General features: G+C 43.7%; 1 protein-coding gene across 13 annotated transcripts in view; it reads left to right on the forward strand.

The window, feature by feature from the left end:
• Positions 1 to 21,176, forward strand: part of LOC100380644 (calcium/calmodulin-dependent protein kinase type II delta chain) — a 117,247-nt gene that overhangs the window by 48,250 nt on the left and 47,821 nt on the right. For all 13 annotated transcript variants that reach the window (XM_045721539.1, XM_045721541.1, XM_045721540.1 and 10 more), the window contains 2 exons: positions 8,264 to 8,323; positions 13,361 to 13,415. In XM_045721539.1, coding sequence (XP_045577495.1) covers positions 8,264 to 8,323; positions 13,361 to 13,415 — 115 coding nt within the window. The remainder of the gene's footprint in view (positions 1 to 8,263; positions 8,324 to 13,360; positions 13,416 to 21,176) is intronic.

Consider the following 21,176-nt stretch of genomic DNA (forward strand, 5'->3'; position numbering starts at 1 on the left):
AAGATTATTTCATTCATTCAGATCTAGGATGTGTTATTTTAGTGTTCCCTTTATTCTTTTTAGCAGTATATATACGGACCCCCCCGGTCCTTTTTGTGTGTGTGTGTGTGACCTCCAGTCATGGTTGTTTTTGTCCAATGGGCTACCATAACAAGTACTGTAGGTTGCACTGACCATCACGCTGTGCATGCAGAATTTACCAGGATTACATTCTGTATCTCTGTAATGTCTCTGTTCTGATGGGGATTCTGTCAGATTCTCTCCTGTACCGTGACTCTGGTCTCATCACATCATTTCCCTTGGTTCTGCCGGGGTCTGTAAAATCTGCTGCACAGATTAATATTGCATATAATGGTGGTGATGTCCGCGTGAGCTGTAGAGCGGCCAGTGTATGGATCCGTAAAAGAGGGTCTATGGCTTCTGTGATGTCACACACCGGGATGAGCAGCACATCATCATAGAAACACTCACTTTATCACAGTCATCATCACCGTATCATGAGGCTAAGGGTGTGCCCGTCTATCTGGAGCTAGCCTCTTGTCTTTAGGGGATAGGGGTAGAGGGAAATGCCTGACTTCATCTGTGTGTGTGTGTGTCAGCCAAATAGAAATAGACAAAGTAGACAGCCAGGATCCCCAGGGGGGCATGTCCCCCTGTTTAAAAATTGTTTCTCTATTTTGGTGGCCTCTGGCACATTGTAACGCCTTGATTCCATCTAAATTATTTAATACTTTATTGAGTTTACCTCCAAGATTGGAAAAATTTGTTATGGTATTGTGTAGTGAGAATGTATGAATCCCGCGTATTGTTAGTAGTTTTGGATATCGTCTAGGCCAAGGCCTATATGATCAGGACTATTTTCTAAGAGGACATTAAACCCCCCCCCCCCCAAAAAAAGAATATTTTTTTTACATTTAACATGTCTTCTCTAAGAGTAAAGTATTTTACTGCAAGAAATGAATTTGCCACAATTATGTATTTTATTAAATCCGAAAGTGCCAAAATGATCTTAAATGTATTAAAGGTTACATTTAAAATCCAAAGAATTGTGTGATGGCACTATTTCAAATGGAATAATTGGTCTCTATAGTAAACAGAACAGATGCACCATTAATTTGTGACCATACGCGTTAAGAGAAGAGCGAGAACGGCGTCAGTTAAATGAATGAAAGAATGAACAGGTGTTCCCTACTCTCTTTTGTGAATTGCATAATAACATTTTTTTTTTTTAAAGGCTTGATTAACAACTGACCCACACATTTCTTCTTAAATAATCTTGTAAGACTCCGCTGACTTCTACAGGCTTCAAGCTTCCTATTTAAGAGCCATTTTTTCGGCTGTCTGCAATACAGGTATGAATAAAGCAGGTGTTAATCATGGCCTTCGCTACACAGAAAACAGCAGTCCATTGTCAACATTTTAAATCACTAGACCTAGATCAATGTCTTTGAAAATAACATACAAATATCATTAGCTTTTTAAAACAATTCAATCTGTTTTCTTTTATCATATTTTGGACCAGAGTGAGGCTCTCTCTCCACTAGCCTACATATTGTTCCTGCAGTGAGGATTCACTATTTTCATCTACTGTTTTAATCATTTATCTGCAGATCGCCAAAAAGCCTACCAGAATGCAAATTAGGACGGATCTGTTACCGATGCGATTCGGTAGGATACTGAAGAATCACTCACTTTAACGTCACTGTCTGGCAAGTCCTGATGGACTTCATATCGACAATACAAACGAGATCTTTAGTTTACTTGTCCAGATGAGATACCATGGACATATAACTACGTTGTATGATTTATGAATGGGAAGGCTATATGAGATTGACTTTATTCTGTCAGTTCAACACTTTGTATAAACTAGTCCTGCTGTTCGTCAATCAAACACAGTCAGCCTCTGCGCCAGGACTTCGTGGCTGCATATGAAACACGCAAAATAAAATAAATGTGCTGAAAGAAGCCACTAGGAAGTTTTTCTGCAATTGTTGCTAGCCGGCCATCCAGAACCACAACTCACGGACTTCTACCCCATTTGAAGCGTGAGCTTCGTTTTCGTGGCATTTTTACTGGCCCAGGCGGGCTATCATTAATGTTGGAGCCTGCACGCCAAAGAAAATGGATGAATGTGCCAGAAAACAATAGGCTAAGTGGATTTAGACTCATCATTACCACATTCAATGGGACGTGCAAATTGACTCGCATAGACGAAGGAGCATCATGCTCTCTCTCCCCCCGCGTAAAGACATTTGACTGCAACCACAGAGTACACCACACACACACACACACACACACACACACACACACACACACACACACACACACACACACACCCAGGAGGCGGGACAGACTGTCAAACCAGTAGTGTTTCACTGTCATCGCACACTTTGACTGACAAGTGCCTGTCCCATCAGTAGAGCTGTAGATAATGACTATCGTTCAATCTAGCGGGACAGGGTTTGGCAGACTTTTTTTTTTCTTCGGATTTACAAATTGTAAAAAAGTTGTCTAGTTAATTTAACACCGTACCCAAACCGGCCGCAAGCAAACGTGCGCAAATTGATTTTGTCCCCCCACACCAAAAGCTGTCAAGACACGCAGGTTAAAATATCGAAACAAACTCTGAACCAATTATATTCATTTGGGCACAGGTCGAAAAGCATTAAATCTTTTATGGCAATTTAGCTAGCTAGCTTGCAGTTGCTAGTTAATTTGTCCTATTTAGCTAGCTTGCTATTGCTAGCTAATTTGTCCTGGGATATAAATGTTGTTATTTTACCTGAAATGCACAAGGTCCTCTACTCGACAATTAATCCACACATAAAACAGTCAACTGATTCGTTTCTAGTTATCTCTCCTCCTTCCAGGCTTTTTCTTCTTTGGACTTTAGATGCCAATCGCCATGTAACTTTAATAGTTACCACGCCGACCGACTGAACTCAGTTCATCTTTCAATCACCCAGGTGGGTATAACCAATGAGGAGATGGCCCGTGGGTATCTGCTTCTATAAACCAATGCTGTGTTCAGCATCACAAATAGAACTGACTTCTATTTTAGCGCTTGGCAACGCAGACGCTCGTTGGTTGGTGCGGGCGAGCAGTGTGGGTGCAATAATTGAATAACATGTTTACATTTATTTTGCAATGCGAGCGGTGCGGTCAACATGTCATTTAAGAGGAACATGTGTGTGTAATCGGCTGTATAGCCGACAACACGTGTGTGTGTGTGTGTGTGTGTGCCAGTCTTAACTCGCATACTTACCTGTTTCGTTATCGGGTTTATAAGACCGACTGTTGTGCATAATGTGGCCTAGTTTCAATGGCAATTGATTCAGGCTATCAGTTTCTCTTACAAAGTGCTGTAAAGACAACGTCTTCTTGCGATAAATGATGGCCCATTTTATTTTAATGGACCAGTCTGCGTTTGAAGCTGTCTTCTAATGAGGGACTACCTAGGATCCTCTGATACTTTCAGGGTGACTTGCACTCGGGTGACTTGCACAAACTTCCTCTCTCGCTTTTAATGTTGAGCTGTTTTTTCTTTTTAGTCCTTTTATTTATTTTATTCTTCTCGCTGCCTGTCTCCAGAAATAATTGGCTCCCTATTTAAATCAGTCTGGCTGTGCTGCCAAGGCCGACAGTCTGGTGTGAAGTTGCCCAGAAGAAGTAGTGGGGTGGGGCAATCCTGGTCCCATTTATTTTCTCCTGAAACTTTAAGAGGATGCTGTACTCAGCTCGTCACCATTGGGCTTACTTCAGCCATCACAACACCCCACCTTCAGCCTAGCTCTGCAGCAACAGGTAGGGAAGGAATGGCACGAGGGGAATGCGCTTTAAAACCTCTACAGGATCAATGGGTCCTCCACGGGACGGTTGAGCTAACACGATTAGCATGAGGTTGTAAGTAAAGAACATTTCCCAGGACATAGACATATCTGATATTGGCAGAAAGCTTAAATTCTTGTTACTCTAACTGCACTGTCCTATTTACAGTAGCTATTACAGTGAAAGAATACCATACTATTGTTTGAAGAGAGTGCACAGTTATGAACTTAAAGTTATTAATAAGGCAATTAGGCACATTTTTGCAGTCTTGATACAACATTTTGAACAGAAATGCAATGATTCATTGGATCAGTCTAAAACTTTGTACGTATACACCGCTGCAGTCTAGTGGCCAGAATCTAAACTGCACCTTGGCTGGAATAATAAATTATGGTTTTTCTCTTGCATTTCAAAGATGATGGTAAAAAAAATTCATGTTTTTTTCTTTGTATTATCTTTTACCAGATCTAATGTGTTATATTTTCCTACATTAATTTCACATTTCCACATACTTCAAAGTGTTTCCTTTCAAATGGTATCAAGAATATGCATATCCTTGCTTCAGGTCCTGAGATACAGGCAGTTAGATTTGGGTATGTCATTTTATGTGAACATTTTAAAAAAAATGGTCTGATCCTTAAGAGGATCATAATTATTAATGATCCTAACATGTCAAGACACCGGTAAATTGTCCTCTTCAAGGCGTTGGGGACTGAGAATCGACTGGACCTGAGGGCGGCAGTGGTACCAGATGTGCTAGATTTTCATAATGTCAGTGACTGAGGAGGGGGTTGATTGCAGTGAAAATAGCTGCTGCCCTTGTTTCTCAGGCCTGACAGCATTCTCTCTCTCTGCTCATCTGGGGCTGACGAACGTTTAAATAGGTCAGCTCTGGGGCGAATCACACCACACTGTTTTAGTTGTGTTGCTCATTTTTAAAATCACTCCACCTGAAGCTGTTAATGAGAGAAGGATGACGAGTCCGGCTCTTTGTGTGTCACGTTTATGACGCTGCAGACCAAATGCATCATCTGATTGACATCATCATTTATGGCAGTCGGATTGAGGAACTACATAGGGGTTTCAAGTTCGATCTTGCAAATCATGTTTTTGTCCAGTGTTTGTGGAAAAAAACATTGACGTTTACATGGTCTTTCTGTGTAGGTCAATTGAAATCCCCATGTCAAATGAAATACCATAACACGGTGAGTTCATTATCCTCACTAGAGCTACTCACTAAAGGTGTATGGAACAGAATGGGGTAATAACACGGTGAGTTCATTATCCTCACTAGAGCTACTCACTAAAGGTGTATGGAACAGAATGGGGTCAGAATAAGATAAGAAGATGATGATGATGAAGAAGACTGGGAGGAGGGTTGAGGTTGAACTACTGGAGGTGACGAGTGAGCAGCTGTAAATCCTGTTACGTCACAGTTTGGGAGCATGCCGTCTGGGGATGAGAGGGGTGGCGACGGGAGAGAATGGGAGCACGCCAAAGTCCGCCCGGCGATCGGGATTACAGCCCTGTAAAAGCACATCTGATTGGTGCGATTTGGGATTAGACGTTTGTAAAACAAGACGTGATTGGAGAGATCATTAACGAGGCTACCGCATCACATCTGGCTCAAGTAGCAGGGATTACAACCTTAGAAAAGCACTTTTGATTGGAGGAGCACAGATTACAGGCCTGTAAAAGCAAACCTGATTGGAGAAATGGGAATGTGGCTGCTATGAAAAGACATCCGATTGGTGTGTGTAGGATTATGTTGTTTGAGTCAGATTGGATGGGAAAGCTTCCAGGCCCTGTGAAGTTCACGTCTGACGGTGGATTAGAGATTCACAAATGCTTCATAGGTCCTAAAAATAGCATGTGCCTCTAGAAAAATCCCACAATGGATCCGGCATTGTCCAAAATGGCTCAGACGAGACCTAGGCGCACACACACACACACACATTCACAGATTCACTGACATATCTGTAGCATTGATCTGGCATTAACCTAGAGAGTTGATGAGGATTTGGTCATTGACCCAGTCACACACGCCTGTCCACCTGTTCTGAACTATTGAGCGCACTCTGCAGGTGATAGATGGCAGTGCACCCCTATAGAATTGCCTATGGCGATGCCTTTGGAATTCCACACGGATACACCTAACACAACACATGTATCTAACCTGAACATGAACCACTTTCTTTATTCACTTTTACTTTACATTTCAAATGTCACAGCAAGAAAGGGATCTTCAACTCTTCATGTTGACAGTGGCCTACCTACAGGGTTAGAGTCAATTCCATTGTAATTTCAGTCAATTCAGGAAGTACACTGAAATTTCAATGAAGACAGTTTTGAATTGTAATTTGGTTTACTTTCTGAACTGACTGGAATTTAAATTGAATTGACCCCAACCCTGCCTACATGTAACATAAACATTCAGGCCCCGTACCCTGACATTTTATTTATTCAGAACCCCTGTGCTCTCCTAACCCTTTGTCCCTAACACTGCTGACTACCTCTGACTCACCCACACAGCGTCCCTCAGGTAACCTTTTGTCGTTATGCCAAAGTTGTTTATCAAACATTAATAATCCAGCATATTGCCGGCAACAGGTCTGTCATTCATTCTTTATATTTGGATGCTTTGGCGCATCTATCTTCAGTTGAATTCAAAATGAGCTCTCCTCTTGGTTTCAGGGCTACCATGTGACTATTTTCCTTCTCAACTTTTGTCAAACCTCTTGATTTCTGTGGACAGGTCGCGTTACACTTTAAATCTGGTTCATTTCCTGGTTCTGTCGCGTGAATTTATTCATGTCAAATAATTCACTGGTCGCAGCGGTTGGCCACGTGAAAGATGAAAGCAACACCTGGAGGAATTGGAGCCCTGCTTCGCTGTGGCGTTGCAGTAGTGAATAACCTTGATGAATTTAAATGTTTAAGTGGTTTTCAAATACTTGCCCTTTAATAAATGACAATATTCCCTGGGGTACCAGTTGAGGTACCAGTATTGTGTTGAAATGAATAGCACTTGATATTGACATCTCAATTAACTCACGTCCCATTTAATTCACACATGGAAGTGTTATTATTGCAAAGTGGTCGTTGAGCACTCTAAGTGTTGTAGTGACCTGATATCCTGTTGGCAGCATGATGAATATAAACAGTGTGTAAATACTCTGTCTAGTTGAGCTCACCAGATGTGCACGCTAACATTACTCCTCCCTGAAGTGGGGGAACCAGATTTCACAGTGGAGTGCTAAGTTCACTGACATTAGCCTAGAAGCTCCACTCTTAAGACACCTGATGAATGATCAAAACACGTAAACAAAGGAGCGAGGGTTAAGGTGAATACAGAGCAACGATATCCATCCGTTGTGTTTGTGTGTAAAGCTCAGAGAGTACATAACACACCTGTTCCAACAGGACATTCAGTTCCATTCACTGACCTTTCATCTAGTTCCCAATGAATCGTGTTGGATTGGAAAGTTATGATGACCCTTCCTCTAGTTCCTAATGAATCATGTTGGATTGGGAAGTTATGATGCCCTTCATCTAGTTCCTAATGAATCATGTTGGATTGGGAAGTTATGATGACCCTTCATCTAGTTCCTAATGAATCATGTTGGATTGGGAAGTTATGATCACCCTTCATCTAGTTCCTAATGAATCATGTTGGATTGGGAAGTTATGATCACCCTTCATCTAGTTCCTAATGAATCATGTTGGATTGGGAAGTTATGATCACCCTTCATCTAGTTCCTAATGAATCATGTTGGATTGGGAAGTTATGATGACCCTTCATCTGGTTCCTAATGAATCATGTTGGATTGGGAAGTTATGATCACCCTTCATCTAGTTCCTAATGAATCATGTTGGATTGGGAAGTTATGATCACCCTCCATCTAGTTCCTAATGAATCATGTTGGATTGGGAAGTTATGATGACCCTTCATCTAGTTCCTAATGAATCATGTTGGATTGGGAAGTTATGATGACCCTTCATCTCATTCAGCTGTAAGGTGAAAGTGACGGGATTTACTGTAGCAATTACTGTGGTATCAGGAAACTGGACTGTAATCTGACCCTACTGGATTTACAGATCATGAACCGGCTTGTACTTTTGGCATTGTGTATCATTTGGTTGGTGTCTGGGAATGGAACACGGAAGCCACATGGAATACCTTTTTTTGGCATGGTCACAGTTAACGTGGTCACAGTTAGCGTGGTCACAGTTAGCGTGGTCACAGTTAGCGTGGTCACAATTATGTGAAAACCGGAGTAGAACAGGATCAGGCTTGTCTTACAACCCAAGAGAAGATAACACTAACTCCCTAACAACGTGAGGGAATGCCACAGTCCTTGGGGTTAAGGTGTGTGTGTGTGTGTGTGTGTGTGTGCTTCAAAGACTGACGCCTTCTATTTTGTCTCTCCTATAGATCACCAGAAGCTGGAGAGAGAGGCCAGGATTTGTCGTCTGCTCAAGCACCCTAATATCGGTTAGTCAAATACTGTACAAGTCTAACATCTGGGAATCCGTGTTCCACCTTCAGTTCCTCACTTTCTCCTGTCCTCCAGTCCCCTGTCCCTGACCTTTTTAACCTCTTCCCTCTCCTTCACCTTTAACCTCTTCCCTCTCCTCTTTCTCTTCAATGTGCCAGCTGGCCCTTCACTGGTGGCAGTAAGACAATCACACTGTTATGCCATAATACACAAGCGCTCCCACACACACACTTGACCGTCTGTCTCAGTCCTGGCCAGCCCACTGTGCCAGGGAAACTGTTCCCATAATCCATGGCAAAAAAAAAGAGTTAGAAAGGACCAGCCTTTTGCCTGGTAAAACAGCAATGTGTCCATCCCCCCCACCTCCACACACTCCCATGTAGGCTATCCCCATTTTGAAGGTAAATAACCTTGATACACCCCAAAGCCATTTTTAAGTGGATCCTGGGTAAATAAATATTGAAAGTCTGTTCAAACCAGACCTTGCCCACGTTCTCCCAGTCCCTTGCGGGCTGCCAAGGGACACGCGGAGGCCAAGGCACTGTAAGACTTGACGACCACACTGGGTGTTGGTGTGGTTGTTTTCACACTGTTTGTTCTCTGCCGAGAAGAGAAGGATGAGGGGGGCGGAAGAACAAGACGATGATAAGGGGGCGTCATTTTGTTTGTCTATCGATGAGAAGACTTGGTGATAAAATGTATAACGTGGGAGACCATTGGAGGAAGAGTGGTTTGGTTGGCCATGTGTCTACATCTCAGTCCTGGAGCTATTATTATTACAGATAGGAATAGAGGAGAAATACACACCAGATGGGGCAGACTGACCCTAGCCCCCTGGCACATAGACTATTGCAGCATAGATACTGGAGACTGAGACGGGGGGGGAGTGTCAGGACACTGTAGCCATGTCCTTTGATACCCCCGGACAGGGCCAACCAGGCAGGATATATATACCCCACCCATTTTGCCAAAGCACAGCCCCCACACCACTAGAGGGATACCAACAGACCACCAACTTACTACCCTGAGACAAGGCTGAGTATAGCCCACCAAGATCTCCTCCAGCGCACAAGCCCGAGTGTACGCAAGACCGGACAGGAAGATCACTTCAGTGACTCAACCCACTCAAGTCGTGTATAGCGAAAAAAGCCTGGCATGACATGACGCACCCTTCTTAGGGACAGCATTGAAGAGCACTTGTAAGCCAGTGACTCAGCCCCCGTAATAGGGTCAGAGGCAGAGATTCACAGGGGAGATAAAGGAGCCTGTCAGGCACAGACAGCAAGGGCGGTTCATTGCTCCAGTGCCTTGCCGTTCACCTTCACACTCCTGGGCCAGACTACACTCAATCATAGGACCTACTGAAGAGATGAGTCTTCAGTAATGACTTAAAGGTTGAGACCGAGTCTGCGTCTCTCACATGGGTAGGCAGACCATTCCATAAAAATGGAGCTCTATAGGAGAAAGCCCTGCCTACAGCTGAGATGCTTAGAAATTCTAGGGACAATTAGGAGGCCTGCGTCTTGTGACCGTAGTGTACATGTCGGTGTGTACGGCAGGACCAAATCGGAAAGATAGGTAGCAGCAAGCCCATGTAACGCTTTGTAGGTTAGCAGTAAAACCTTGAAATCAGCCCTTGCCTTAACAGGAAGCCAGTGTAGGGAGGCTAGCACTGGAGTAATAAGATAATTTTTTGGGTTCTAGTCAAGATTGTAGCAGCCGTATTTACCACTAACTGAAGTTTATTTAGTGCCTTATCCGGGTCACCGGGGAGTAGAGCATTGCAGTAGTGTAATCTAGAAGTGACAAAAGCATGGATGAGCTTTTCTGCAAAATTTTCGAACAAAAAGTTTCACATTTTTGCAATGTTACAAAAAAGCTGCCCTTTTAAATATTCTTTATGTTCGTCGAAAGAGATCAGGATCCAGAGTAACGCTGAGTTCACACAGTTTTATTTGAGACGACTGTACAACCATCAAGATGAATTGTGAGATCAAACAGGATAACATGAATGCCTGGCATGATGGATTACTGTCCTGCCTATTGAGTGTCTAAATAATCTCTCAGGTTTCATACTGTACCCTCATAGGGTGATGTCTCAAAGCCTACCCTTCAAGGGCCTAGCTATAGAGATAATAACCCAAGTGATTCTACACTCTTAGAAAAAAGGATTCTTCAGCTGTCCCCATAGGCGAACCCTTTTGGGTTCCATGTAGAAAGAACCGTCTGTGTAAAGGCTTGTACGTGGAACCCAACACGGTTTTACTTGGAACCAAAAGGGTTCTAAGTGGAACCAACAAGGGTTTTTCAAAGGGTTCTCCTATGGGGACAGCCGAAAGAACCCTTTTAGGTTCTAGATAGCACCTTCTTTTTTTTCTAAGAGTGTAACAAAGGAAGTTCCCATATTGCTACAGTATGCCATCTTTACTCTGTCTGAACATCCATTCCTTCTTCTTTGAGGTCATCCGTCTCAGTTTCATTCTCTGATTGGCTGGTGCATGTAGCGATTGCTTCGTTAGATGCCTCGGAGGCGGAATGTTATCTCCGACTGGGACCCAAGGGGATTCCTGTCCTCCTCTTTCTCCTCCCTCTATCGTGCTTTACGCTGGCTATTTTATTTTTCCCTGACCTCTACCTTAACCTTTTCCTTTCTCCAACTCCTTTCCCCCCCCCCGTCTCTCTCACCCCCTTCGCTCTCTCCCTCGCTTCATTCTGAAGGTCAGTCACTGCCATCCATCTGTATAATATCACCCCGGGAAGTCGTTTTCCTCTTGTGTGTTAATTACACTGATGGCTGACTAATTGGTTGTACCATATAAACCTAACATACCAACCATGGCAAGGTCTCCTCATGGTCATCCCTCTCCAAGGGTCGTGTTCATCTGTGCAGAGGATCAGGCCAAAATAGCTGGGTGTGTGTGACACCTGTTCAGAGACCCAAAACCCTAAGAATAGAACCGAAATTTGGCTGGGTCTGTTGACCACTCGACCTCTCCTGCTGACCAATTGAAAGACGGTAACACCTGACTGGCTGTTTCCTGCATGGTGACCTGTGTAGCCCTTGGCATTAAGATGCTGTACGCTCTTAGGGGTTTTAGGGAGTTCTTCAAATTGAAACTGTGGGGAAACTGCTATAAATTCATAATGTAGAGGCCTATGGGATATTAATTGAAGCGGTAAGGGAGGAGATGGTACATGTGATCTGCATAACATAACAATACCAATTGACATACCTTTGTATGCCTCCTTGTCTGTATACCTACAGACACAAAGGTCAGCAGTTCAGTCATCTGCACCCAGTACAGCTAGCCTTCAACATATTCTTATAGCCTACATGTTCTTACCTATTTGTTGATTGATATCCATTGAATTGTGTCCATTTTCTGTTTTTAGAAAGATTTGCACAAATATGAAAAGATTGATGTTGTCATAAAACAATATAAATTTAGATCATACAAGGGACAAACCTTCTCTTTTTATATTGAGATGTTTACAATGTTCAGCTAAGTGCCTGCACCTGCTGTCCTTTTAAATTCAAATCCAAATGTTTCTGTTGGGCAGTTAGGTTCCTGCAAGAACCCCCACCAACTAAGGAGGTTCCTCGATGAACCCTTGGAAGAACCTTTTGGGGGCAATTTTCATTGCCAAGAACCCTAAGGTTCTTCAGAGAACTTTGAGGATCTAAGAAGAACCCTGGTTGAACCCCTCATGTTTAGAGTATAGGACATCGGGGTTATATAATGATGTGTATCAAGGCAGACTGCTCCAAATACAGTTCACTGAACTCTGAACAGGTTCATATTTCAACAGGAAACATGTATTTATACGTACTGTATTATGTGTCACAGTCCTATAGAAACTTTTTGTACACTATAGGACGCGATATTTATGTGGTTAAGCATTCAGAATTGATTGATTGTGTTGGGAAGTGGGCTGATATGGTACAATACATCAAGACATCTCCTGACACATTAAAGGAAATACCATAGAACACGTTTGGGATGTGTATTACCATTGATGTAAACCCTGCTGTATTGTGTTCTGAGTCGGTCTCAGTGAGATGAATGGTGAGTTTGTATGGCCTCCGAGGTTTATTATGGTTTCAATTGAGTCAGGCAGGAGCGAGGACGTTTAAATCAGGGTCATTTGTGTAATGGATGAGTTTCTCTTCCTCAGACTTTTTTCTTTGCCTGGCACACAGACTACACACACAGCCAAGCAGCAGACTACACACACACACACACACAGCCAAGCAGCAGACTACACACACACACACAGCCAAGCAGCAGACTACACACACACAGCCAAGCAGCAGACTACACACACAGCCAAGCAGCAGACTACACACACACACACAGCCAAGCAGCAGACTACACACACAGCCAAGCAGCAGACTACACACACACACACAGCCAAGCAGCAGACTACACACACAGCCAAGCAGCAGACTACACACACACACACACACACAGCCAAGCAGCAGACCACACACACACACACACACACAGCCAAGCAGCAGACTACACACACACACACAGCCAAGCAGCAGACTACACACACACACACAGCCAAGCAGCAGACTACACACACAGCCAAGCAGCAGACTACACAAACACACACACACAGCCAAGCAGCAGACACACACACACACACACACACAGCCAAGCAGCAGATGATACACACACAGTCAAGCAGCAGACTACACAGACACACACACAGCCAAGCAGCGGGCTACACACACACACACACACACACACACACACACACACACACACACACACACACACACACACACACACACAGACTGCATGACTAAATGTTTCAGTCTGAAGGGCATCATTTCTAATCAGACTTTTACTTTCTCTCTCTCTTCCTCTCATCCCTCTCTCTCGCTCGTTCGCTCTCATCCCCCCCTCCCCTCTCGCTCGCTCTCATCATCCCCGCTCTCTCTCTCGCTCGCTCTCACCCCCCCACTCCTCTTTCTCTCGCGCGCTCTCATCCCCTCCCCCTTCCTCTCACTCTCTCTCACACAGTGAGGCTCCATGACAGCATATCAGAGGAGGGATTCCACTACCTGGTCTTTGACTTGTAAGTACAATGTTTCTTTCAATATAATCGACCCCAACCATCTGACCAGTGGTGTATAACCCACCATCGACCCCCAACCATCTGACCAGTGGTGTATAACCCACCATCGACCCCCAACCATCTGCCCAGTGGTGTATAACCCACCATCGACCCCCAACCATCTGACCAGTGGTGTATAACCCACCATCGACCCCCAACCATCTGACCAGTGGTGTATAACCCACCATCGACCCCCCCAACCATCTGACCAGTGGTGTATAACCCACCATCGACCCCCCCAACCATCTGACCAGTGGTGTATAACCCACCATTGACCCCCCCCAACCATCTGACCAGTGGTGTATAACCCACCATCGACCCCCCCCCAACCATCTGACCAGTGGTGTATAACCCACCATCGACCCCCCCCAACCATCTGACCAGTGGCGTATAACCCACCATCGTCTTGTCACTTCACTGCTCCCTTCTGGGGAATGTACATAACCAATGGAAAAGGATGCATCACACTTCCCATTGGTTCAGAGCTGGTCAATCTTGGAAAAATGCATATACACTGAACAAAAATATAAATGCAACATGTAAAGTGCTGGTTTCATGAGCTGAAATAAAACATCTTAAATGTTCCATACGCACAAAAAGGTTCTTTCTCTCAAATTTTGTGCACAAGTTTGTTTACATCCCTGTTAGTGAGCATTTCTCCTTGCCAAGATAATCCATCTACCTGACAGATGTGGTATATTAAGAAGCGCATTAAACAGCATAATCATTACACAGGTGCACCTTGTGCTGGGAACAATAAAAGGCCACAATGTGCTGTTTTGTCACAACACAATTTCACAGATGTCTCAAGTTTTGAGGGAGTGTTCAATGGACATGCTGACTACAGGAATGTCCACCAGAGCTGTTGCCAGGGAATTTAAGCCCTTTTGTGGCGAAAAACTCATTCTGATTGGCTGTGCCTGGCTCCCCAGTGGGTGGGCCTGGCTTTTTCAAAATGTTGTTAAGTTACAGCCTTATTCTAAAATGGATAAAAAATTCATAAAACATCCTCATCAACCTACACGCAGTTCCCCATAATAACAAAACATTTTTTTTTAATGTTTCTAAATGTATTCAAAATAAAAAATACCTTTATTTACATAAGTATTCAGACCGAAGTTAAAGCCTACAACTGCCCCTGTCACGATCACTGTCCTCGAACTCCCTGTCATAAATAAGCCAAGGCGCAGCGTGCCGGTAATTCCACATCCTTTATTTAGAAGTGAAACCGAACAAAACAATAAACAGGATAAACAGAAAGAAACGTGACGTTCTGGGGCTGCTCAAAGGCAGCTACACAAAAACAAGATGCCACAACTCAAGGAGGGGAAAAAGGGCTGCCTAAGTATGGTTCCCAATCAGAGACAATGATGGACAGCTGCCTCTGATTGGAAACCACACTCAGCCAAAACAAAGAAATAGAAAAACTAGATTGCCCACCCCACATCACACCCTGACCTAACCAAACTAGAGGAAAATAAACGTCTCTAAGGTCAGGGCGTGACAGCCCCAGAGTTTGGTGAGGTCATCTGGTCTAAAGGGGACACATTACAGTATGATTTAGAGTTCTGTTTGCCTGGCCTCTTATAAATCCGTTTGAACCCTGACCTGCGTGATTTGACTACAGTGTTCCTTCACTACAGCTCTCTCTCTCTCTCTCCCTTGTGTTTCTCTATATACTCTGTCATCATCGCATGTTGGCTCCATATTTCAAACATTTTTGACACACAGATCAATATAACTTCAGAAGAAGACCATTACCAAGACCATACCTTCTGCTCTCTCTACCAGTCTCTTGTGTGTTGCTAGCAGTTTGGCGGTGTTTCATTTGATAGCTAGAAGGGGAAATCACTTCCAATATATTTTAAATGCTGCATTTCATTTGACTAATGGGCTGTAAAAAAAAAAAAAGTATATAAAACGGCTGAGATGAGTGAATTACAGGGATGAAAGCTTTTCTCTATTTTTACCCAAATAAACCTGTCAGGATGAATGACAACAAACAATAAGACCGCAGTGAGGCTAAATCACATTGACCGTGAATAGAAGAGGTACATTTTTTAAACTTTTATTATATCCGCCTGCCATTTTATATTTTAATGTGTTCCTCCATTCAATGAACGACCACTTCTTACTAATGCATTATATGGAACAAATTGAAAGCATTGCGAGAATGCTTTTGACAATGCCTGTGGTTTGTCGGATGTGACCGTAGGCCAGAGAAAGGTTGTTTGGATAGAGTTTTGGGGACAATGACTTGGACAAATCTTTGATGTGTAATAATAAAGCTTACATAAAGAGAAAAATAGCATGTATTGTGCAACAGTAGTTGACATTTAGGAACAGAAAATGATGCATGGGCGAAAAGAGAAACTAAAGTCGCACACTAACAGGAGGGACTACTTTATCAAATGAATGGGAATTAAAAATAGAAACGCTAAAATCGGAACAAATTGCCTTAGAGTGATATTTTCAGGGTCAAACCCTTTTTGAGTCTTTGAGATGAACTGTTGTGACCTTCAGTTACCTATAACCTTGACCATGAACTGATGTCTTAGGCTAATACTAAGTGTGTGTGTGTGCGCTCTGAACAAGTATTAGTCTGGTGTCGTGCCAAGAGTGGCTACATGAAACATTCCCATCTCCTGTGTTGCCCAGTTCCTTGAAATAACACTTGGAATTTGGGACATTTAGCTCACTGTAATACACAGCATTCCAATCTAGTGTGAACAATAAATGTTGAGATTCTAACACCTGTCGTGTCTTTGGGGGTACCATTAAACGGAAGATATGTTTATCAATTAGCTCCCTGTAATTATTATCACGCGATTAAACTGATTAATCGTTTACTTGTAATTAACTAGGAGGTCGGGGCACCAAGGAGAATATTCAGATTACAAAGCTATAATTTTCCTAATATAACTTTCCTGTACTATAATATTCTATTCTATTATAGTATAGGTCGATTATCTTCTAAGTTTAAATGGGGTATTTACCTCTAGTCCAGTCTCATTCCAAAACGTCGTAAATTGTTGTATCTGCACGAACCCAGTCTTTACTAAAACATACAAACAGTAATTATCGTCAACAAAGGATTGGTATTGGAATGTGCCCTTGTGGGCTAAACAGGCTGGTCGGCCTGTTGAACAATGGGTCATAAATGGTCAGCTGAGAAGTTTACACAGAGTTCATTAACAATTGACAATTGAAGGCTCACTCATTCGGGAACAATTGCAATCAATATATATATTTACGCTCAGTGTGTCGTTCTGATTCTTGTTGGAGAGTAGTTCTGTTGGGGAGTTTTGTCCGCGTTCTCTCTCTCTCTCTCTCGGTTAGAATGGATCTTTCAGAGCGACATTCATTAATGTCGTCATAGAATGGTGGTTTCGTTGGTCTTCGCGTTCGATGATATAATTTACTTAGCTGCAGACTAATAATTAATATCAAAGACTTGTTCTTATTCTGTCGGTATCAATAGTCTAAAAGTTAACCACGTGGTATGGTTCACTTTCAGTAGAGGACTTGGATGGTCAAACCTCTGGCCATAGAGTGTAGGCCTGGTCTGGAGAAATGTAAATCAGGGAGTGTTTTATAGTGCCCATCGAACAGGCTGGTCAAATGATGCCTGGTCCTGTATATGTCCCTGGGGCGTGCCTATGACTGAGTTAGAATTGTATTTCTGTAACCAAATCTATCACATTACATCAGTACATAGCATCTCAATGTCTTACAAAAGCTTTATCCTTATTAATACATTCCATACACCCATATGAGGCAAGTCTTAAACTGAGTCTATTATATAAAAAGTTTTATGGTAATATGGCTATATTGTCTCTTCTGAGTATCACAAAATTGTACCAAAAGAGGCCAACGTCATGACATACCCCCCCTGGTGGTTTGGATCTTGTTTATCCTGCAAGTTACAAATCAACATAAAATCATGACCACGTGATGTCCCATTGGTAGATCATCGTTGCAGTCCTCTCTGGTGGTTGAACTTGGTAGGCTCTCTGAAAGCGGAGCCGTCCACCACAAGGATGGGCAGTTGATGTCCGGTTGGTGATCGCCGTTGCGGTCTCCTCAATTGGTGTACCTTGGTAGGTTCCCTGGAAGCTGTAAAGTACCCCAGGAAGGGCCAGGGGATGTCCTGGTTGGTGATCGCCGTTGCGGTCCCTCCCTCTGGTGGTTTACCTTGGTAGTCTCTCTGACAGCGGGCATGCCGCCACAAGGATAGGCTGTGGGTGTCTGGATTTGGGGTCGCCGTTCCGGACCCGTCGTCCAGACTGGAAGATCTGGGCAGTAACTTAGGCAGATGTTAACAACGCACACACACTCATGAAATATGTATAATTACATTCATTCCCCAATGAGCGGCGTTGTGGCACTAAGTGATGGTTGTATGGGGACTTTGTTTATGGCTCTATCACTTCCTAAGTGTCAAAGGAACTGAACCGAAAAGGAATGAAAGCATAAACAAAACAAAAATATACAAAATATAGTTCACACAAAAAATCATCTAATTGGACTGTATTCTATATACGTCCAATGTTCTGGCAAAATGATTATCATGGCATTGTCTCTAATGCCATATCTAGGGTTTTCTTACTTGGTGTGTTGCTTAGGCGCTATCCTAAGTTGATAACTATATGATAAGTCTACAGCTGTAATGCACTAGTTTTGGGCAGTCTACAGGTATGACCTACGGACTTCTGGGAAGATAACTGGTGAGTGCTGTAGAGTCAAAGGCCTAGAAGTAAATGTTCAACTTTACTAAGGCTGGTATATTGCTTGGGCCCTTAAGTGGTCCTAGCATAAATCCTAATTGGATGTTCCGTTGTGCATGTGCGTTTATGCTTACACAAGCGCGCATGTCAAGGGAAGAAAACCAAGTATCCGGGCAGATTACAACTTGTTCAGAATGAGTCTGACGTAGTCAGGTAATTTTCAGGTCAATGCCTGGAGGTCAGTCAGAATTGGTGTCAAGGGGAGTCTGTAGTAGTTTTCTACAAGTCACTGTCTTCCACTATTGTAGTGGCGATAGGTATGAAGTCTATTTCATAGCTATGTTATCCACGGAGGAGCTAACCTCACGACGGAAGTACTCTTTAAGTGTTGGACCAGTCATACGTGGTGTGATCATGGTTCATGACTTCTAATAATTTTACTCCTGAATGGAGGGTCCTATTTATTAGTGACATGTGTGTTAACCATTGGAAGAGTGCACTGGAGATTCCCCTCCACGTGTTGCACTCTGAGTGACTCCTATGTCGCTGTTGTCAATGGTAATTTGATTTGTTAAGTCTCTAACCTTCTTACTGATTGTAGCTGGTATTGGTACTCAAGGGGACCAGTTATCCTACCGATTTATTCTGAAATATTATCTACCGGAACACATGATTGGAGCATTTTACTAGTTGTATTGTAGTTGAACCTACGCATGGCAAAGAATGATTATTGATGCCATTAGTTTTGGAGGTGGACAAGTCCACTGGACTTCCTTTACGACTAGTGTGGTACACCTCAGTACTATCTTAGATGTCTTCTAAGATAATCCCCGTCTAGGGGCCTGTCTGCTCCTCACTGTTCTCATAGGAGAGTTTACAACTAGATTTGATTTATGCTCTGGCGGCCTCGTACGGTGTTGTCCGTAGTCTCGACCCCCCCCCACCGGCCTCGATGAGGCTCATCATGGGTCTGGGCTACTATTCCCCCCCTTTGTGCCTCGGGACCCCCCCACCAGTGGGTGGTGTTGGTGTCCGATGCGCAAATGAAAAGGTCGGACCCTATGTACGAGTTGTCAGCGGCCGCGTTTTTATGAGAGTGGCTGTAACCTTTCAACCAAATCTCCTGGTGTTTGTGCTTCAAAACGCTCAGTGGCTGTCGAGGCATGTCAGTCACCACCGCGTCCGCGTGTGGTAACCTCTTCATTACCTGTGAACTGAGACGAGGATATCGGTCTGTGATATCGCAAAGTGTTTCACCAGTGGGAGTCATCGGGTCAGTTGCTGGACTGACGCCATTAGTGTCGTTGTAAGGGGTGACAGTCCCCAACAAAGCGGAAGGTGTATCATCGGAAGCAGAGTATACTCTGCGCATCAATGTTTTTCTTGCTGGGACAGCCGCAGTGCTTGCGGAAGTGTCCAAAGGGAAAGAAAAGTTCATCTCAACTACCGTATTACATGACTGCAAGGAGGAGGGAAGTTGCTTATTCACAGAGACAGCTGGCTCGATATCATGAAAAGAATGGTCAATCAGGTTGGCTGATGGAATGTGTCGAGATATCGTACTATCTCCGTGGATCGGATTTTGTACCAAGAGGTTTCTAAACGTCTTTTCCTCAAGGGGTGCTTTCGACAGATACCCCTCGTGAAGGACTGCGTTGCAGCTAGCGTTAGGGGAGACGGTGTGGTCAGTGGAGAAGGCACTGTGGCCTGTGACCATACCTGGTTGGTTTTCCAATCCATCAATGGGAGTAACCGATCCATCAAGTCTGCTCCAAGTAGCAGGGTTACAGTTTCGAGGCTGGTAACATACACAGGGTGAACGAGCGATACGTCCTGGAAGTGTAGTTTCAGCATGACTCTCAATGTGAGAGGCGAGGTAGTCTGAGTGACCCCTCGAAGTTTAGTGTCGCATCGTTCCACTTTTAACCAACGTTTAGTTGGCTTCAAAGCCCTTTTGAGATCATCAAACAATGTTTGAGAGATGAGTGATATTGTCGCACCCGAATCAATTAGCGCATGACAAGCTAAGCAGTCCTCCAGGACTGTTTCCAGGTATGGCCGTTTAGATTCGTGGTTAGTGGACATATTCCCCACAAAGTGGAGTGGTCGTTCGCAACGACCTGATGTGCCATGTCTGTTCAAGATGGAAGCAGATTGACTTTTCTGATTTTGAGTGGGCTTGGCTTTAACGAAGCGTTTGACCTTTTTCTTCGCAACTTTTGTATCAGAGTCTATAGACAGAGCCCGGGGGCTTGTTTCTTGATCAAGCGGGCCCTGGATAGGGTCTTGAATGAGAGCGGGAGAAATTTGAACTTTAACGTCCATGCTATGGGTGTTAATTCCTGCGGACCTGGTGTCCGGTAATTCCCCGTCTAGTCCTTGTGACTTATCTTTTACCCTTTTCTCAAATTGTTCTCGCTTAAGTTCTTCCCGTAGTGGGACTTCTGGAGAACATTGGCCTACGTTTTGATCGTCCTTCAACCCTTTGTTACCCTTGTGCTCTGACACTTTTTGTGGGTTGGGTGCAGGAACGTAGCGAACGGGTCGATTGTAGCGGTAGTCATGTTGATGGCTACGTACTTTACAGTTCTTTCGACCGCGGAGGCTATTGGAATCATGGTTTCGTGGTAGAAACTGTTGTTGTGCGTCATCTCTAGACGCTCCAATACCTGATAATGCACCCTCTAACTGGAGTGAGTGCTCCTGGTTAAACTTCAAAACGGAGTGGTCAGGGCTCTTAGCGTTGTGAACTTTTGATGCCTCAAAAGCTGTGCTTGCAAGCTCTCTGAGTTGTAAGATAGGCAAGCCAACGTGGGCTGCAGGGCCCAAGTAGGTAATGAAGGTGGGATACATGTTCGACAGAAACATTTGTTTGAATGGTAACAGCTCTTCCATTCCTGTTTCTGTGAGTAGGCCAAAGTAAGCTGAACGAAGCCTATGATAGAAAGCTTGTGGGTGTTCGTTCCGAGCTTGTTTGACCGTGTTAGCCAGTGAG

This window comes from Salmo salar, chromosome ssa07 (assembly GCF_905237065.1).
Source record: "Salmo salar chromosome ssa07, Ssal_v3.1, whole genome shotgun sequence".
NCBI lineage: Eukaryota > Metazoa > Chordata > Actinopteri > Salmoniformes > Salmonidae > Salmo > Salmo salar.